Here is a 17196-nt window from a genome sequence, read left to right as displayed (position 1 = left end):
GCGAAGAGTAAACAAAATCAAACAGAAAAAAGGGGGCGTTCCGAGAATCGAACTCGGGACCTCTCGCACCCAAAGCGAGAATCATACCACTAGACCAAACGCCCATTTTGTTAGTAATTCAAGAATGATATTAATTACCATTATATACGTACAATAAAAAACTAGGGTTTTGAAGAGAGTGTATATAATACTCTCATCATCATAACTTAACTACGGCACTAGTCTCCTTCTCTCCTATAATTCCGCCGTCGTCTGTAGTACTTTCACTGGTGCAGGAGATCGAAATGACAACAGTTCCAGGACAGCTAGTCTGGGAGATCGTGAAGAGAAACAACTGTTTCTTGGTCAAACAGTTCGGTAGAGGCAATGCCAAAGTTCAGTTCAGCAAAGAGAGCAACAACCTCTGCAACCTCAACTCTTACAAGCACTCTGGTAAACGACACAGCTCCTTGTGTTTCTATAGTTTCTTGTTAATCTGTTGGATGGAATGTTGTTTATGATCCCAAGTTACTGCCTTTAGGTTATTTTAGCTCTAAAGTTTGAATCTTTGGTGCTTTGATTTTTAGGTTTGGCGAACAAGAAGACAGTGACCATTCAGGTAGCTGACAAGGAGCAAGGTGTGGTACTCGGAACCACCAAGACCAAGAAGCAGAACAAGCCTAAGCTCTCTGTTAACAAGTCTGTCCTCAAGAAAGAGTTCCCTAGGATGGCCAAAGCTGTTGCCAACCAGGTTATAACTCATTTCTTACATTCAATAACTTTTTTATGTTTGGTTGCTTAGAGGTTAATTCTCTAGATTTGTTAGCTCTTAGTTTTCTTCAGAGAATTGAAACTTTAGGTTTTGATTAGAGTTTTGGGCTTTATGAGAGCAGTGATGAGAAAGCTAACACGTAAGAAGAGACAACTCCTATGTGGGGTTATCTTTTCTATGAAATATATTTGTTACGCTTGGCTTCTGAGCTAATATATTTGTTAGCTAAGAAGAGACAAGTCGATAGTTTATTTTGTTTTGCAACATCTATCAGTGATGAGAAAGCTAACACGTAAGAAGATGGACTCCTTTGTGGGGTCTTTCTTCTATGAAATATTTTTGTTACGCTTGGCTTCTGAGATAAATTTTCTTGGCTGTTCATTTTTAATTTACTTATTCTATACTTGTCTAGTCACCTTTGTGAGCTACTTTCTTAGCTAATTATAGCATAATTATACTTAGTATTTGATATTAGTTTCTATCAGTGATGAGAAAGCTAACACGTAAGAAGAAGTACTCCTTTGTGGGGTATTTCTTCAATGAAATATATTTGTTACGCTTGGCTTCTGAGATACATTCTTTCTTCTGTGATTATTTCATATCTGCTTATTTTTTTGTTTTTTACATTTTTCTATCAGTGTATTAATAGATTTGTTATTGTAATCTTATCAGGTTGTGGACAACTACTACAGGCCTGATTTGAAGAAGGCAGCACTTGCTAGGCTCAGCGTGATCAGCAAGGGTCTTAGAGTCGCCAAGTCTGGTCCCAAGAGGAGGAACAGGCAGGCTTGAAGAATCCACCACTGAACGAACATTTTTACTTCTAAAAGAAAGTTTGTTTTGAGAAGTCTCAGACAGTGCTTGCTTATAGGTTAAAGATTATTTTTGGACAGCTGAGAATCTTTGCTTGAAACACCTCCAGTGTTACCCTTTTCTCACAACGATATTAGAAACTATTTTTAATATTGTATTCAAGCTAAAGAGTGCCATGTCTTGTAGAATATGAAATGAATTAAAGAACATGTTTAATCTTGTGGACTCCTCTTTAGCTTTCGAACTCAGATTCACCTAAGTTAACATGTTAAAACTGTTTTATTCCGACTTAACGAGAGTCGCAACGAAACATCAACTCTGAGGTTCGAGATCGAACCTGTCGAAAAACATCATTCACGTTACAGTAACACAACAGCAGGCTCGTGAAATACGTTGGATAATAAAAGCCCATTAAAAGATGAGTAGTGGGCCGTATCCATCCTCACGACTAATGTATTATGGTTATTTTAACTCTAATCACCCAAAAACATCTTTAACCGCCAATTCCTTTTGTGACAAGAAACATCGTAAACAAACAACTGTGGGTGATCGTGATTCTCCTGAATCTTTATTGCTATCACCGTCTTTTACAATTTGTCATAAGGTATGAGTTTGATTTTATCTATAGGCATCTAATGTTCTCAATCCAAACCGTATGGTCTTTTTCGATGTTAGCTAACGTAATATACTACCTCCACTGCAGTAACATTCTAGGATCACTGGCTTGAACGGTTAGACATGTTTTCACCAAATCTTTTTACCACACCGCTTAAAATTTGATAACTAGCCAGACACAAAATATAAATTCTTCAATCTAATCTTCTAATGGACGTATTGGATTTACATAATTCAAATGTTGTGAAATGCAAATCATTTTGGTAAATGCAAATTTTTGCATTTGAGTGGAGATTGGACGTGCTCCAAAAAAAAAAAGAGTGGAGATTGGACCGTTAAATAAAAACAAAAAATGAAAAGCAGAGCACTGTTGTCCGTACTCCCTGCACTGGAACGCATTTGCATTTATACTATTTTTATTCATTATTACACCAATAAAAAGAGTTTCTTCTTGGAAACAGTAACTCTGCAACAGTCAAATAGAGAGAGAGAGAGCAAACATGCTCGCTAAATTCACGGAATCGAGACGTTTCTATGAACCCAATTTTATATTATCAGCTGGAATCCGAACTCTGATAGAGAAAGCACGACGTACACTTACAAACACACATCTTTCTCTCACTCTCTCTATCTACACAACTCTGTGCCCCCTACTTAAGGACCAGCAAGTGTTCTTGAGAGAGTGAGCCGTTATATCTCTTTATTCAACTCTGAACAACACACTTCACTGAAAGAAAATGAGTACAAGACTAAAGCTAATCTTCTGGACTTGTATTTCCATTCTTGCCTTTTTGGGTATGTCTTTAATCAAATTCCTCCTTTTGGGTCTCTGATTCTCTCTTCTGGGTTACATTATCTCGTCTTCTCAGAGCCAAAGCTCTGTGCTTTACTGTGTTCTAAGCTGATATCTGCTAGTTCTTGTCTGAAAAATCTCGAAACTGTTAGCTTTGAACTACTTCAGAGTTCAGATGTTTTGAGATTCCCTTTTCTGGGCTACATTGTTTCGTCTTCTCAGTGTCAAATCTCGAGACTTTTATTTGATTTTCCAAGTACATTGTAGTTCTTGTCTTAAAAATCTCGAACATGTTAGTTCTGAACTACTACTTTAGATGCTTTAAAGACTTGTTATGAGAATCTCTCTTCTGGGCTACATTGTTCTCAATGTCAAAGTTTTGTGCTTTTCCTACTATTCTAAGTTACTCTCTGCTACTCTTTAGTTCTTGTCTGAATAGTCTCAAACTGTTAGCTTTTGAACTAGTTCTTGTCTGAACAAATCTGTTTTTTCTTTTTTTTTGGTTGAACTTGTTGCAGAGTTTGGTGAGGCAAGCAATATAGGGATATGTTACGGACGCAACGCAGACAACCTCCCAAGCCCCAACAAAGTCTCCGAGCTACTCCAACACCTCAACATCAAGTTCGTCCGTATCTACGACGCCAACATCGACGTCCTCAAAGCCTTCGCAAACACAAACATCGACCTCATGATCGGCGTCCCTAACGCCGACCTACTCGCATTCGCTCAGTTCCAATCAAACGTCGACACCTGGCTCCGCAACAGCATCCTCCCTTACTACCCAACAACAAAAATCACTTCCATCTCCGTCGGTCTCGAAGTAACCGAAGCCCCAGACAACAACAACGCCACCGGTCTCCTCTTACCAGCCATGCAGAACATCCACACCGCTCTCAAGAAAGCCGGTCTGCACAAAAAGATCAAGATCTCCAGCTCGCATTCCCTAGCCATCTTGTCCCGCTCCTTCCCTCCTTCGTCGGCTACCTTCAGCAAGAAACACTCGCCGTTCTTGAAACCGATGCTGGAGTTCTTGGTTGAGAACGAGTCTCCCTTTATGATCGACTTGTATCCTTACTACGCTTACAGAGATTCGGATGAGAAGGTTCGGTTGGAGTACGCTCTGTTCGAGTCGTCTTCTCAGGTTGTTGACCCTGGCACGGGTCTGCTTTACTCAAACATGTTTGATGCTCAGCTTGACGCTGTCTATTTCGCCTTGGCGGCTATGAACTTTAAGACCGTTAAGGTTATGGTTACTGAGTCGGGGTGGCCTAGTAAAGGCTCTCCTAAAGAGACTGCTGCAACTCCTGATAACGCCTTGGCTTACAATACTAATCTCATACGCCATGTCATTGGTGATTCAGGTAATGAATGATCTTTAGTTACATAGTAGATGGAAACATGATCGTGTATAATAACGTGTAAGTGGAGCGGTCGAATATTCGTAAAAAAGAATTAAGAATTAAAAAGAGAATAATATATATAAAAATTAGGATCTAAAACTTTAATTTTTTTAGATATAGTGCTAAGTTTAGAGTTTATATATTTTAAAAAACGTTGAACATGTATAAATAGTTCTATAAAATTTTAAAACTATTTTATTACATTGTTAGATGGATTGTTAATATTTTTTTTGATGTGTACTTGTTATCTTGGTTAGGTACTCCTGCAAAGCCTGGGGAAGAGATAGATGTGTACTTGTTCTCGTTGTTCAATGAGAACAGGAAGCCAGGGATGGAGTCTGAGAGAAACTGGGGAATGTTCTATGCGAATGGAACAAGTGTCTACGCGTTAGACTTCACTGGAGAAAGCACTGTCCCTGGCCCTGTCTCTCCATCGAACTCAACCACAGGTGTGAGTCCAAGTCCTGGTGACAACAGTAACTCAACTGTAACCATTGGAGGAGGAGGAGGCAGGAAATGGTGTGTTGCTTCATCGCAAGCTTCGGTGACTGAACTGCAGAGCGCGTTGGACTGGGCTTGTGGTCCAGGGAATGTTGATTGTTCAGCTGTACAACCGAACCAACCTTGCTTTGAGCCGGACACTCTTCTCTCACATGCGTCGTATGCGTTTAATACTTATTACCAGCAGAGCGGAGGGAGCAGCTTAGATTGCAGCTTTGGTGGAGTCAGCGTTGAAGTTGACAAGGACCCTAGTAAGTGTTTGCATATATATATATACACTCTCCCTTGTGGTCTCCTACTTGAGTTCTCATAATGTCTATGCTATTGCAGGCTATGGTAACTGTCTGTACATGATTGCTCCTGCTACTGATGGGTGAGTTCTCTCTCTCTCTCTCACTTACTCTTCTTATTAAAACTATAGCTGATGTTGCTGTTGTTGTGTTGTGCAGAATGAACAGAACAATGGCGGGTAATATAACGGGAAACATAACAGCCATTGATTCACCCTTGGCTTCCCCTTCAACGAGCAATGAAGGATTCAGACAGATGGTGGTTTCCGTTGCTGTCTCTGTTCTGTTGCCGTGCTTTGTAGTTAGTTTGAGTCTATTTTTGTGAGAGACACTGTTTACCTTGTCTGTGAAGTTTTGTGTTAGTTGTACTAAACCGGACCTTAGTAGAACTTCTGTACCGGCAATTTCTTGCATTGCTTAACCGGAGAGATGAGCTTAGTGATTCATGTGTGTGTGGTTCAAATGTAATCAATTCAAAGTACAGACAAGTGACTAATCCAAGACAATTATTTCATTGCTCAAATCGATACATTAAGAAGTAGAGAGATGTAATAGGGAGTCAAGAACCAAACACAATGTGATTGTTTCTTACTTCTTAGCAAGAGAATAGTTTAGTTTTTGTTTGATGCAAAAGAGTGCTTCTGTAGTAAAGAAAGGTTTGACAACCATAGATGTTTCGATAACCGTGTCAAAAAGAATCTCGTATTTTGAACATATTATATTTACGACAATCTAAACCGTCTAAGCTGCAGATTCAGTTAGACAGGCAAACTAGTTATGTTTAGTTATCGTAAGACATATTTTATATTCTTTATATATGTTTAACAATTGATGTAATAGACAGAAAGGAACAATTCGTCAAAAGAAGAAAAAAACAGAAGAGAAAATAACCAAAAGTGCCAAATTAATTAAACATGGTTGACAAAACATGAAGCAAACCAAAGAAAACAAAAAGGAGGAAAACACACAAAAATTTCTCAAAAATCAGTCTCTCAATCAGGCTTCACAAACCCAATACCAAATATAAGTTTATAAATAAAAATGTGGAAGGTGAAACATTCTAATAGGTTTTGAGAATGTGAGGATCTAGAGATCCTGTTCGATGAGGTAATCACCCAACCTCTCGACGACCATGTTGCACTGTCCTGGTGTCACAGGCTCTTCGTAGAGCCCAAACACACACGACTGTCCTGTTTTCTTTATGGTTATGCCTCCTGCTCCCTACCGAATCAAACCAACAACATATATATTGTTCTTTGATCATTCATGCACGTATACATACATATATTGTACGTTAATGAGGTTAATTAATCAATGGGGTATATTACCTTCTTGCCACGGATAACAGCGCCAGGCTCGCCTTGGATCACCATGTATTTGGCTCCTGCTAGAAATAACCCTGTGGGTGCTAAGTGGCCCGGTTCATCAAAATCTTTCATTATGTTGGCGAACTCTTCTCCCTTGAACTATCATCAATGACATCATAAAGAGAATAAGGAATATTACAAAGGGAGTACCTAACATTTATCGTTAAAGAAAAAAGAACATTCATCTTTGTTTGCAATATATAAATCAAAAGAATGCTTTATACAATTATGAAACTGGAATACATAACATGACAACAAGACATGCTTGGTTTAGTATCAAAGCGGAAACATCTTTTCGATAAAAGGACCTTCTCATGAAATTCTCCTTCATTGTTTATACAATAACTTAACACTCATGAATAACGATTATACAATAGAGATCGATCAAGTGTAACCATATATTATAAACCAAACAAAGATCAAATGTGGGAATCTTCATTCACAATGAAACTACCTGAGGGAAGTTGGCGCTCTGAGCCCAAACACTACCGTCATGACCGAGGATTGCGGCTGCGGCTAGGTGATGACCCTGACCATCTCCGACATCACACATCAAATGTTCATCAACGTAAGTTTGCCACGACATCTTCTTCTTCTCTCTTAAACTTTTCTTTCTGAGTTATGATATGTTATGTTCAGCCTGAGGACTTCTTCGTCCTTCAGATAAATAGGGGAGCAATAAAGAATACACTAAGAATGATTTTCAACCGTTTGATCGCGTAGACGAATTCTCAGCCGTACGTCTTAATTATTCAAATTATAATTCCAATTAGCATTTGCTCACATCTCGCCTTTGTTATAGCTCCATCATTATTTCCATCCCTATTTATAGCCATCACCAATGGAATTTCCAAGCATTAAATTTGATTTTACTCGTAATCAGTTACAATATTTTTATTTTGGTCAACTCATTACAAATCATTCTTGTTCCGACCAAACTCTTGTGTTGTGCTTGTGTCACGGAATTAATCATTGAAATTCCAATCAAGTAGGATATGTCATATAGTGAAAGCGAATGCGTGAGCAGTGAGGATGAGGTGACTCTCTATTATCCTCTGTGATTTGAATCCGAATCAGTTTTAATTTAATCATAAGAACGAGATTTTGATTGCAAACAAGACATACTCATCTTCTCTTATCTTCAAAGCATGTGGTTGATGGATTCTTAGTCTGTACCACATCGAACACAAGTACTTTCCCTCGCATAATGCCGATCTTTTAGTTGCTTCGCCGTTTCTAGATATCCTGATGTTGCTTGCTATAGGAAGTGTTTGAGTTTTCTTAATGCTTTGATCTTCCAAATTGCTTTCTTAAGGCCTGTTGTACTTGGTTCTGCTACAGTGGAGGGGAATATCGCAGAGTGTAGATCATGAGCGACCTTGTAGCCCGACTTAACTGTGTATAATCCTGATTTTGTAAAATCCCAGCAATAGCTATCTTGTCGACCTGTCCGACTGATATGGAGTGATGTGATTATGGTTACATCTTCCGCAGCCACCATCTCGTTTATGCTATGTGACTACCTAGCTAGATGAGGAGAAGCCAGATGTTTGTATTTGAAAGATTCATGAGTTTTTAGGTCTGATGCTTCCAAGATTGCATAAGAGGTTCCATTGTAATAACATTATCTCAGACTATATAAATTGAATTGAAATTCTTAAAGATCGTACGTAGTTGTTTAAGTTTTGACTTTTGCTTATATTTGTGATGTTATGTTCGGATATGTTTCCTTTTGTATGTCTATACACATGTTTTATGTGTATACACGCACCTTTCAACTTCGATAATGTTTTTCACATCTTCTGGAATTCTGTTTTTTTTTTTTATTCTCTCAGAATTCTGTTTTATGTTGTGTGTACACGTTTGTATGCTTTTTTTTTTTGTCAACACCTTTGTATGCTTAGATTGTGGAAATACAAAAACTATTAAATCATGGAAATTCATAAAGCTTATTTGTATATTCTGCTGATTACTGTTATCTTAAGTTTTCACCAAAAACACCATGATTGAGATATATAATTACTCACAAACAATGACTAACAAAGAAGCAAATAACTTAAACGCAAATTACATGACTACAAGACAGACAACTACACGTTACTCCAACAACAATGAAAACCGGTGGGACTCATGCTAGCAAGGCCAACTAAGTATAGGGGCAAGAGGTGTCAGTGGCGAAGCAAGCCAAAGTTCTGACTGGGTCAATTTTATTTACAAAAAAATATTAATATTTAATCTATAATTATTAAAATAATATAAATATTGAATCGGTTAACGTAATTTATATTAACTTATAAATGTTAGTATTCTTATTTTTTAAAGTAGAAATTTAAAATGAATTATAGTAATGTATATTAGCTTATAAAATTGTTAGTATTCTTATTTTTTAAGTAGTAATTTAAAACGAGTTATACTTAAATAGATAAAAAGTAAAAAAAAATTACAATAAAGAATGAAAGGAAAAATGTTTATGTCAAAATAAAATTATTTTTTAGTAAAAGTGATTTTGAGATAATGTATTTAATTTCAGTCTGAAATCATAATTCATTGAATAACTTTAGGGTGTCCTAGGTCTTGACTCATGGGTGTTTGATGTGTCATAAGAGGATGTTGAGGTGGCTTAAAACAAAAGATGTCCTTACATATTATATTAAGACTTGGATCACAAATCACAATTATCTTAAAAATATATATATACTTACAATCAGAATTAAGATAAAACTATTGAAAATATGTAAAATAATCATATATGTGTAAAATATTTTTCTTTTTAATTATTACTATTTGATAATTAATTTAATCATTACTAAGAATTTGATAATTTATCTAATTTCTTGGACTGGGATGTAAGTTATGTTATTGTAGTGTGATAATTATTTTTGAAAAATATATATCAATGTTTATTACAATAAATACTATACTGTAATAGTCATTGAAAATATTATATATTTTTCGTAATATTAGGGGTGAAAATAAAAAGTGAAACTATATAATTGTTTTATTTTGTATTTCTTAACAAATAGAATCAGCATATCATTATAGAGAAATATGTCAATAATGTATGTTTACGTAATTATATAAAATAACATGTTATATTAATTAAATAAAAGGTTAGAATTCTAAAAAGTAAATATATTTTGTAACATATAAAAAGAATAGAATCAGTTACGTGATGCAAAATAGTTATTAGCATATCTGAAAGTGGCAAAAATTTCAAAGAACCATATAGAAGATGGTTATATTTACCTTCCATTAAAAATATAAAAAGTAAATATATGAAATATATAAAAGAAATATATGTTTTTTAACAAAAATAAACACAAAAAAGAAAGAAAGTGACCACCGAAAGTTTTGGTCATGAAGTTACTATTGGTGGTTATGAAGATACGGTTTGTTTAATTTCAATGCAGTTAGTAGATATATAATTTATTTAAATAGATAACATGAAAAAATAATTGTTGGATATAACTTCATATCAACTGGTCATACAGAAGAATTAATAGAATACTAGATTTTGACCCGCCCTTAAAAGGGCAGGTATATTTTTTGTTTTAAATTTATTTTTTTGATATTTTTGTTTTTTTAGTATATTTATATTTTTTGTAATCATATTTGTGTATAAATCTTAATCAAAATATATTTATTAAATAATAGCAATTTAAAAAATTGATCTGGTTTATGCACAGTTAAAGCTGGGTTGCAGGTCGAATTCGCCCCACTGACCCGCCAACCCGTAGATTTTCAATTTTTTTGGTAAAAAAATCTGATCCGCAAAACCCGCAAACAAATAATTTTGTATCCGAACCCGCTCCGTTTAATTTTGTGGTTATTTGCGGGTAATATATATATTTTAAAAATTATTATTTAATTTAGTTATTATAAAAATATATTTATAATAAAAAATTCATACATGATTTAAATTTTAAATTATTATTTTCAAATTCCTGTATTTCTAAAAAAGATATTTACTTTTTTACTTTTTATTTTTAAATACTTTGCGGGTCGACGGATAGTCGCGATCCAAAACTCACCAACCTACACTCACTCCACATAAAATATTCATAACCCGCACCCGTAAATCGATTTGTCAAATAGCTGAACCAAATTTATGATCCATCCTTAAAAGAACATATATATTTTTAGGCTTCAAATATTTTAAAAATAAATAACTTTTAGTTGATTAAATTTACAAACAAAAATGAAGAAAGTAGTTGACTTTTGAATTAGAGCGCAAAATGTATTAAAGAACATGCGGAAGACCTAACTCACACGTAGAGCCGGCCGTACTTTTTTCGAATACAAAAACGGTTTTGAAGATCACAACATCATGGATAGAAACAGTTATATATACACGCATAAGCAATTACATATAGTAATAATATTTATTTTAATGGGACTCATCTAATATCAATAGAACATACTTCAACTTTAATAGTATTGATAGTTATTATTTTTTTATATAAATAATAAACTATAGTTATAATTTTATTTAGTAATCAAATAGTAATTAAATAAAATATTATATGTTTTTCATTAACGTTTCATGAGATGATTTTATATATTATGATATAAAACATTATTATTACACACGTAATATTATACCAAACAAAAAATATTACACATTATAATTTGTCACTGAATTGAAAATAAGTATTGTAAATCAAGGTCCATGATCCTATTTTCTTTTCTACATTCACGTGTGCTTTGAAAAAAAGTCAAAGCCTCATATTTTCTAAAGAAAACCGATTATTATGTAGTTGGAGTGGTGGTTAAAGCCACGATATATAATTTGATGAAGTTAGTATTTTTAAGTATAGATCGTTAAAAAAAATTAGTTGGACTGAAATTTTATCAATAGGGCAATCTGCAGAATTAATAGAATAGATTTTGAAAATTTTTAATCATTTATAGTTCTGATTTGAAAATACCTATTTAAAAGTTATATCACAGTGCTTGAGTCTAAAATGTAAATCATTTATTTTAGTTGTTATTGTATGTGGTTGTTTAAACAATTCTGAAAGGAATTGACATAATTTGAAATTTAAAATGTGCCTTTAAATATATACCTTTTTGAAAATAATAAAATGATATTGTCAATATTGATTATTCGAAAATATATTGTATAGTTAAAATAAATTATATTTTAGTTACAAAATAGATGTTATTTGTTTTAAATGTAGTTTTAATATTTGTTTTAGTGGAACAATGGTCGTACAATTTACAAAAGAAAAACAGTTTATGGTTGTATTTTTTCTTTGTTCATGTATAATAGAATAGATGTTAATTTAATTCAGTATAAATTAGAGTAATTTATGAAAGTTAATAGGAAGTAAAGGAAAGTAATGAAAAAGAGTAATGGGCCCCTAGATTATAGGAAGTAAAGGAAAGTTATTATAATAATAACTGAAAGTCACGTAATAGCTGTATTAAAATGTGACTAAAGGTAGTTAATTAGTAAAATGTTAAAAATATAATTGGACCAAATGTTTATCAATAGGTCATGTTGAAGAATTAATAGAATAGATGAGCAGTTATATTAAACGAAGGAAGTTACAAACAAAATAATTACTCTATGCAGTTATATTAATTCAGTTATATTTTAAATTGGACACAACTAATATTAATGGGGCATGATCCAAAATTAATAGTATTGATATGTTAAAAAGGATGATCACAAGAAATACCAGAAATCAGTGGTTTGGAGTCAAAGACCGATAGATACTCCTTCCCTCCGTTTCAGTTTTTTTTTTCAGTTTAAATGTCATTATAGTATAATTTAATTTTCATTTTAAATAAGTATCTTTTCAGAATATCAATGCAAAACTTATCAATAATAATTTTTTGGGACCATTTAAAGCACCAACTTAATTTGACTAGCCATTTTAAACATCAATTTAGTTTGACTAAACCAAATTAAGCACGATGTTAACTCGGATAACAGAATGATTAAACGGAGTTAAATGCCGTCTCTAATCTCCGTTAAATCGCATCCAGCTGGATCGAACCTGTGACCAAAGACACAATCATTGGAAAGCCCAAACCACTAGACCACTTGCACTTTTTCAAATTGATTGATTACTAATACTTATTATTATGAAACCTCCAAATCATTTTCTTCCCCTCTAAATCCTTAAATGATTTATAAATATTAAACTTTGTAAATAGCTTATTAGTTATTCGAAATTTTGTGAATATAAATAACTAAATGATTTTTAATTATAATTTTTAGCTAATAATAATACAAAATGATTTTTAATTATGTATTATTAAAAATTATAATTAAAAATTATAGTTAATAATAACTTGTCTAAATTATAATAATAATTAATTTTCATTACTAGTAATACTAAATGATTTTTAATTATCATTTTAATTACTAGATGATTTTTAATTATAATTTTTAATGACTAATAAAACAAAATGATTTTTAATTGTGATTTTTAATTAAAACTATTTTAGTATTATGAAAAATTATACTTCAAAATCATTTAGTATTTCTATTAATTAAAAATTATAATTAAAAATCATTTAGTATTATAAGTAGTATTTTAATAATACTTGTAAATAATACTTAATATTATAATAAGTTAATAATTATTGTAAGTTTTAATATTTTTAATAATGTTCACAAAATTTTGAATAGTTAATAATTTATTTTCAAGTTTTAATATTATTAAAATTATTTAGGGATATAGGGTTGAAGAAGATGTTATGGAGGTTTCACAATAATAACTATTACTAGTCAATCATGTTAAGAAAAATTTAAGTGGTCTAGTGGTTTGAGCCTTACATGTGTGTGTCTATAGTCATGGGTTCAATTCCATGCAGATGCTATTTTTTGAAAGATTTTTAAACGACGTCGTTTTGGACTTAACAGAGATTAGAGACGGCATTTAACTCCGTTTAATCATTCTGTTACCCGAGTTAATGTCGTGTTTAATTTGGTTTAGTCAAACTAAATTGATGTTTAAAATGGCTAGTCAAATTAAGTTGGTGCTTTAAATGGTCCAAGAGAAAGTTCATACTTTTTTCAACCAAATTTAAAAGTTCATGATTTAAATGACAATTTTTCCATATTTTTTTACATTTTTTATTAGTTGAAATATGATTAATAATATTTTTATTTTAGAAATTTGCAAAATTAAATATTTTTTTTTAATTTGTGTATGCAAATCTAAAATTTACAATTAAAATAAACGAATGGAACATATAAAATCCTCGGGATTACTAGTTTATGGTCTAACAACAATTTGTCCAAAAAAAAATGGTCTAACAACAACAAAAATTGCTATATGGTTTGGTCCATCCATCAAGATTTTTTATTGAAGGCTATTTTAGTTTAAAAAAGTTAATAAAAAGAGCTAAATACATGTATGATCCATATAACGATTCTCACATATGGACCGTATAAATGCAGATCAATGATTGGATTTTATAAGTGCCAACAACCAAGTTAAGATGTGAGAAAAACGTGCTTCAATTCCTGACCATTCGTACACATAAGACACGAGTCACATGACTACATGTAGACCAGGGCATTTATATATACTTGTCTGTGTTCTATAAAGTAGCACTATTCTTTTTCCGTTCAGCAAAATTTAAGAACAGAGCATATAAGAAAATCCCAAAACCAACATGAAGCTTTAAACATAATTGCTTTGTAGGAGTTATGTAATTTCCCTCGCCTATATTAACTGGTGGGGGAGTGTGGGGGGGGGGCAGTTGAATTTCAATATTTTACCGGAATATATTGGAGCATCTACATTGCTAAAATACTATAAAAGTAAAATTAACATCTAAAATAATGTAATAGTTATATAAATAAATTTTAATCTAACAAAGGAAGATGGAGCAATTTAGTGAAAACACATGTTCATGGATTTTTAACAAAAAGAAATTCAAAAGTGATATGTTAAGTTTTTTTTTTTGACAAAGAGTGATATGTTAAGTTCACTTCATTACAACGAATTTGTTTTATTGTTTTTAATCACATCTGGAATAAGCTGAGTTTAGTCCCACTGATCAAACCAAAACCATTATATTAAAGAGCTTGGACCAAAGCCGACACACATAGTGGCTCACACACTCAGCTTAATTGTTCTTAAGCACGTTGAATTGAAACCAATTTATTTTCACAAATATACGTCTTCAGAGTCCGAAGCTGTTAACCTCCAACATACCAACATAAGCTGGTTAAGAGCACTAACTCCACCAACATGCGAGGTGTTCAAGGAAGATAATTTAAAATTGTAGTTACGTTGTCATAAAGAAAATAACATAAACTAGAGTGATTCAGAGGTACAATCTTTACAATATACTAATATAGTACATATTAACGACTACATTAAGTTTTCATCAATTATAGTATAATATACTCTTTCTAAAACGTCCTTTTTACCGAAGATATTAACTCTAGCCAGTGTTCTTGTGGCAACGCGACGTGTTCAAAATAATGCATGAGGGGACCGACGCGACGTCTGCAACGAACATCACGTGGTTTAATACAAGGAGGTGACACATCATGCCCTTTAAATTCTTGCCCAACAATCTTCTTCTTTCATCTTCAAACACACAACAACTCGGGGAAAAAGCCTCTCTCCAATGGCGTTTCCTCGTAGCAGATTCTTCACCTTCCTTCTATTCGCTGTCTTAGTCAGTCCCGCCATCTCTTCTCGCGTCTCATCCTTCATCAAGCTCCCCGCCTCCCTCGATGAGTCCCTCTCTTCCTCTCTTGAGTCCTACTGCGCAAGCTGGAGACTGGCCGTCGAGACCGACAATGCCGGAAAGTGGACGACGGTTCCTTCCCAATGTGTAAGCTCTCTTGAAACTTATTACAACAAAGGCCAGTTCGACAAGGACTACAGTGTAGTCGCTGGTTACGCCTACGCCTACGCTAAAACGATCAAGCTGAAGGGAGACGGCAAGGACGCTTGGGTCTTTGACATTGATGAGACGCTCCTCTCGAACCTCGAGTATTACAAGGCTCATGGTTACGGGTAATGCTCCTTGTAGATTTAGTTGTTGGATTTTTGTTGTCTAGAATGCATCTTATATCAACGTTTATAACTAAAAAAAGTGTGGTGTGGTCTAGTGGCTTGTTTTTTTTTTTTTTTGAACATTGTCTAGTGGCTTGTTTCAGTGGTTAGAAGGTTATGGGCAGAATTGATCACTGATATAGTCAATTGAAACATTAGTTTTAGGATCCCAATTTTCTTCAAGTTAATATATATGAACATAGATATCTCAATTGTTAAAAGAAAATTCACTAAATTTATTAGTAAATTGTTTAAGGTCCCCAAAATCTTAGACACTGCGCTATTTATGGGTAGGCTATGGACTGAGTTCCAGGCTTCCAGTATCTATGCAAATTTTTGTTTTTTCTTTCTTTGTCAATATATACACATCTAGATAGATCTCGTTCCCTCTTTAAGATTTTGGTGCTATTTTAATTGTTGGTTTTTCTGTCGTACCAAGCAGTTTGGTTGAATAATGTTTCTTGTCGTATTAGGTCTGAGCCTTACAACTCGCTTGCTTTCAACGAGTGGGTTCTACAAGGTACAGCCCCAGGTTTTTCTGCGAGTTTGAAACTGTTTACCCGTCTCCAGAATCTTGGTTTCACTCTCATTCTGCTAACTGGCCGGGACGAGGCTCAAAGGAGTGTTACCGAGAAAAATCTCCTGGACGCCGGTTATTCCGGCTGGGAGTATCTTCTGTTGAGGTAAGCTATACCAAAAATATATCTCTTATCTTTGGTTTAAAACTCCAGGACTCAGTTTTTTTTTTTGAAACACATTCATTAATAATAGGACTCGTTTATTTCTGTAATTTTCAAACCTTAAACCACAACTTTGACTTTTTTTTTTGTAACACAACCACTACTTTGACTTTTTTTTTGTAACACAACCACTACTTTGACTATTGATTTAAACTTTGGTGGTAAAAGTTGTTTGATCTTTGATTACTGAATTAAACTTTGGTGGGAAAAATATGTTGATGGTAATATGTTACTACCATTAACATGTAAAAAGAAAAAAAGAAAAGAAAACTGGGTTACTAGTGATATCAAGACTAAGGTTTCTTCTTCCTTTTTGGGTTAATGTGATTAATGAAGGGGTCACGAAGATCAAGGGAAAGCAGCTGCACAGTACAAATCAGAGCAGCGATCAAGAATGGTTAAGAGAGGCTACAGACTCCATGGAAATACTGGTGATCAATGGAGTGACCTTCAAGGTTTTTCTGTGGCCGATCGTTCTTTCAAAGTCCCAAATCCAATGTACTACATTGCTTGATCATCGGCTATTGCAAGAGCTTTTAATAATTTATGTATTAATAAGAAGTTACGAAAGTCTTTCGTGATTGGTCCGAAAACAACCAGTCTAGTAATATGTACCATGTTCCTTTTTTATGTACCATGTTCCTTTTCTAGTATGTTTCAATGCTTTCTTACTTATTTTATCTGCAATTACGAGTAGACAAAATTATTGGTATCCCCTGACTTTCTGCGAGTGAATCTCTCGTCACAAAATTTATTTTTTCAAATATAATATATAATTCTATTAATTTTTAATAGATAATTTCTAAATTTTGAAAAGCTTACATAAAAATTTTGAGTGGTTTACTGATTTGGTTAAAAACAAAATTGAGTGATTTTTTTTTTAAAAACATC

At 33.4% G+C, this 17196-nt stretch overlaps 4 protein-coding genes and 4 non-coding genes across 8 annotated transcripts; 6 read left to right on the top strand and 2 right to left on the bottom strand.

The window, feature by feature from the left end:
• Window positions 1-32: 32 nt before the first annotated feature.
• Window positions 33-104, bottom strand: TRNAP-UGG (transfer RNA proline (anticodon UGG)). Its single transcript has one exon. It is a non-coding gene; the product is annotated as a tRNA-Pro (tRNA).
• A 103-nt stretch (window positions 105-207) lies between these two features.
• LOC108819526 (60S ribosomal protein L28-2) lies at window positions 208-1782 on the top strand. Its single transcript, XM_018592581.2, has 3 exons — window positions 208-432; window positions 567-730; window positions 1424-1782. The coding sequence occupies exons 1-3, from the start codon at window positions 285-287 to the stop codon at window positions 1541-1543; spliced, it is 432 nt and encodes a 143-aa protein (XP_018448083.2). The 5' UTR covers window positions 208-284; the 3' UTR covers window positions 1544-1782.
• LOC130499270 (small nucleolar RNA R24) lies at window positions 866-964 on the top strand. Its single transcript, XR_008938150.1, has one exon. It is a non-coding gene; the product is annotated as a small nucleolar RNA R24 (small nucleolar RNA).
• Window positions 1019-1115, top strand: LOC130499269 (small nucleolar RNA R24). Its single transcript, XR_008938149.1, has one exon. It is a non-coding gene; the product is annotated as a small nucleolar RNA R24 (small nucleolar RNA).
• LOC130499268 (small nucleolar RNA R24) lies at window positions 1230-1326 on the top strand. The gene has a single exon (XR_008938148.1). It is a non-coding gene; the product is annotated as a small nucleolar RNA R24 (small nucleolar RNA).
• Window positions 1783-2687: 905 nt separating the features above from the next.
• Window positions 2688-5677, top strand: LOC108822402 (glucan endo-1,3-beta-glucosidase 12). The gene is made up of 5 exons (XM_018595471.2): window positions 2688-2974; window positions 3491-4333; window positions 4630-5124; window positions 5204-5246; window positions 5323-5677. Exons 1-5 carry the CDS (start codon window positions 2917-2919, stop codon window positions 5486-5488), a joined length of 1605 nt encoding a protein of 534 aa, XP_018450973.2. The 5' UTR covers window positions 2688-2916; the 3' UTR covers window positions 5489-5677.
• Window positions 5678-5951: 274 nt separating this feature from the next.
• LOC108822406 (profilin) lies at window positions 5952-8277 on the bottom strand. Its single transcript, XM_018595474.2, has 3 exons — window positions 6985-8277; window positions 6492-6629; window positions 5952-6384 (listed from the first exon to the last, which is right to left on the bottom strand). Exons 1-3 carry the CDS (start codon window positions 7114-7116, stop codon window positions 6250-6252), a joined length of 405 nt encoding a protein of 134 aa, XP_018450976.1. The 5' UTR covers window positions 7117-8277; the 3' UTR covers window positions 5952-6249.
• Window positions 8278-15062: 6785 nt separating this feature from the next.
• LOC108822405 (acid phosphatase 1) lies at window positions 15063-16932 on the top strand. Its single transcript, XM_018595473.2, has 3 exons — window positions 15063-15526; window positions 16039-16248; window positions 16642-16932. The coding sequence occupies exons 1-3, from the start codon at window positions 15132-15134 to the stop codon at window positions 16817-16819; spliced, it is 783 nt and encodes a 260-aa protein (XP_018450975.2). The 5' UTR covers window positions 15063-15131; the 3' UTR covers window positions 16820-16932.
• The last annotated feature ends 264 nt before the right edge of the window (window positions 16933-17196 follow it).

Source organism: Raphanus sativus, chromosome 8, assembly GCF_000801105.2.
Source record: "Raphanus sativus cultivar WK10039 chromosome 8, ASM80110v3, whole genome shotgun sequence".
Lineage (NCBI taxonomy): Eukaryota > Viridiplantae > Streptophyta > Magnoliopsida > Brassicales > Brassicaceae > Raphanus > Raphanus sativus.
Note: the sequence above shows the minus strand (reverse complement) of the source record. Positions and strands in the feature narration are given on the sequence as shown.

Bases quoted from the DNA above. Each gene is read 5' to 3' on its own strand.
- LOC108822402 (XM_018595471.2), top strand. From the start codon at position 2,917: ATGAGTACAAGACTAAAGCTAATCTTCTGGACTTGTATTTCCATTCTT. The intron at 2,975-3,490 runs GTATGTCTTTAA...AACTTGTTGCAG, and splicing joins TTCCATTCTTGCCTTTTTGG to AGTTTGGTGAGGCAAGCAAT. The intron at 4,334-4,629 runs GTAATGAATGAT...TATCTTGGTTAG, and splicing joins CCATGTCATTGGTGATTCAG to GTACTCCTGCAAAGCCTGGG.
- LOC108819526 (XM_018592581.2), top strand. From the start codon at position 285: ATGACAACAGTTCCAGGACAGCTAGTCTGGGAGATCGTGAAGAGAAAC. The intron at 433-566 runs GTAAACGACACA...TTTGATTTTTAG, and splicing joins CAACTCTTACAAGCACTCTG to GTTTGGCGAACAAGAAGACA. The intron at 731-1,423 runs GTTATAACTCAT...TAATCTTATCAG, and splicing joins CCAAAGCTGTTGCCAACCAG to GTTGTGGACAACTACTACAG.
- LOC108822405 (XM_018595473.2), top strand. From the start codon at position 15,132: ATGGCGTTTCCTCGTAGCAGATTCTTCACCTTCCTTCTATTCGCTGTC. The intron at 15,527-16,038 runs GTAATGCTCCTT...TTGTCGTATTAG, and splicing joins TACAAGGCTCATGGTTACGG to GTCTGAGCCTTACAACTCGC. The intron at 16,249-16,641 runs GTAAGCTATACC...TGATTAATGAAG, and splicing joins TGGGAGTATCTTCTGTTGAG to GGGTCACGAAGATCAAGGGA.
- LOC108822406 (XM_018595474.2), bottom strand. From the start codon at position 7,116: ATGTCGTGGCAAACTTACGTTGATGAACATTTGATGTGTGATGTCGGA. The intron at 6,630-6,984 runs GTAGTTTCATTG...CATTGATGATAG, and splicing joins AGAGCGCCAACTTCCCTCAG to TTCAAGGGAGAAGAGTTCGC. The intron at 6,385-6,491 runs GTAATATACCCC...TTGATTCGGTAG, and splicing joins CTGTTATCCGTGGCAAGAAG to GGAGCAGGAGGCATAACCAT.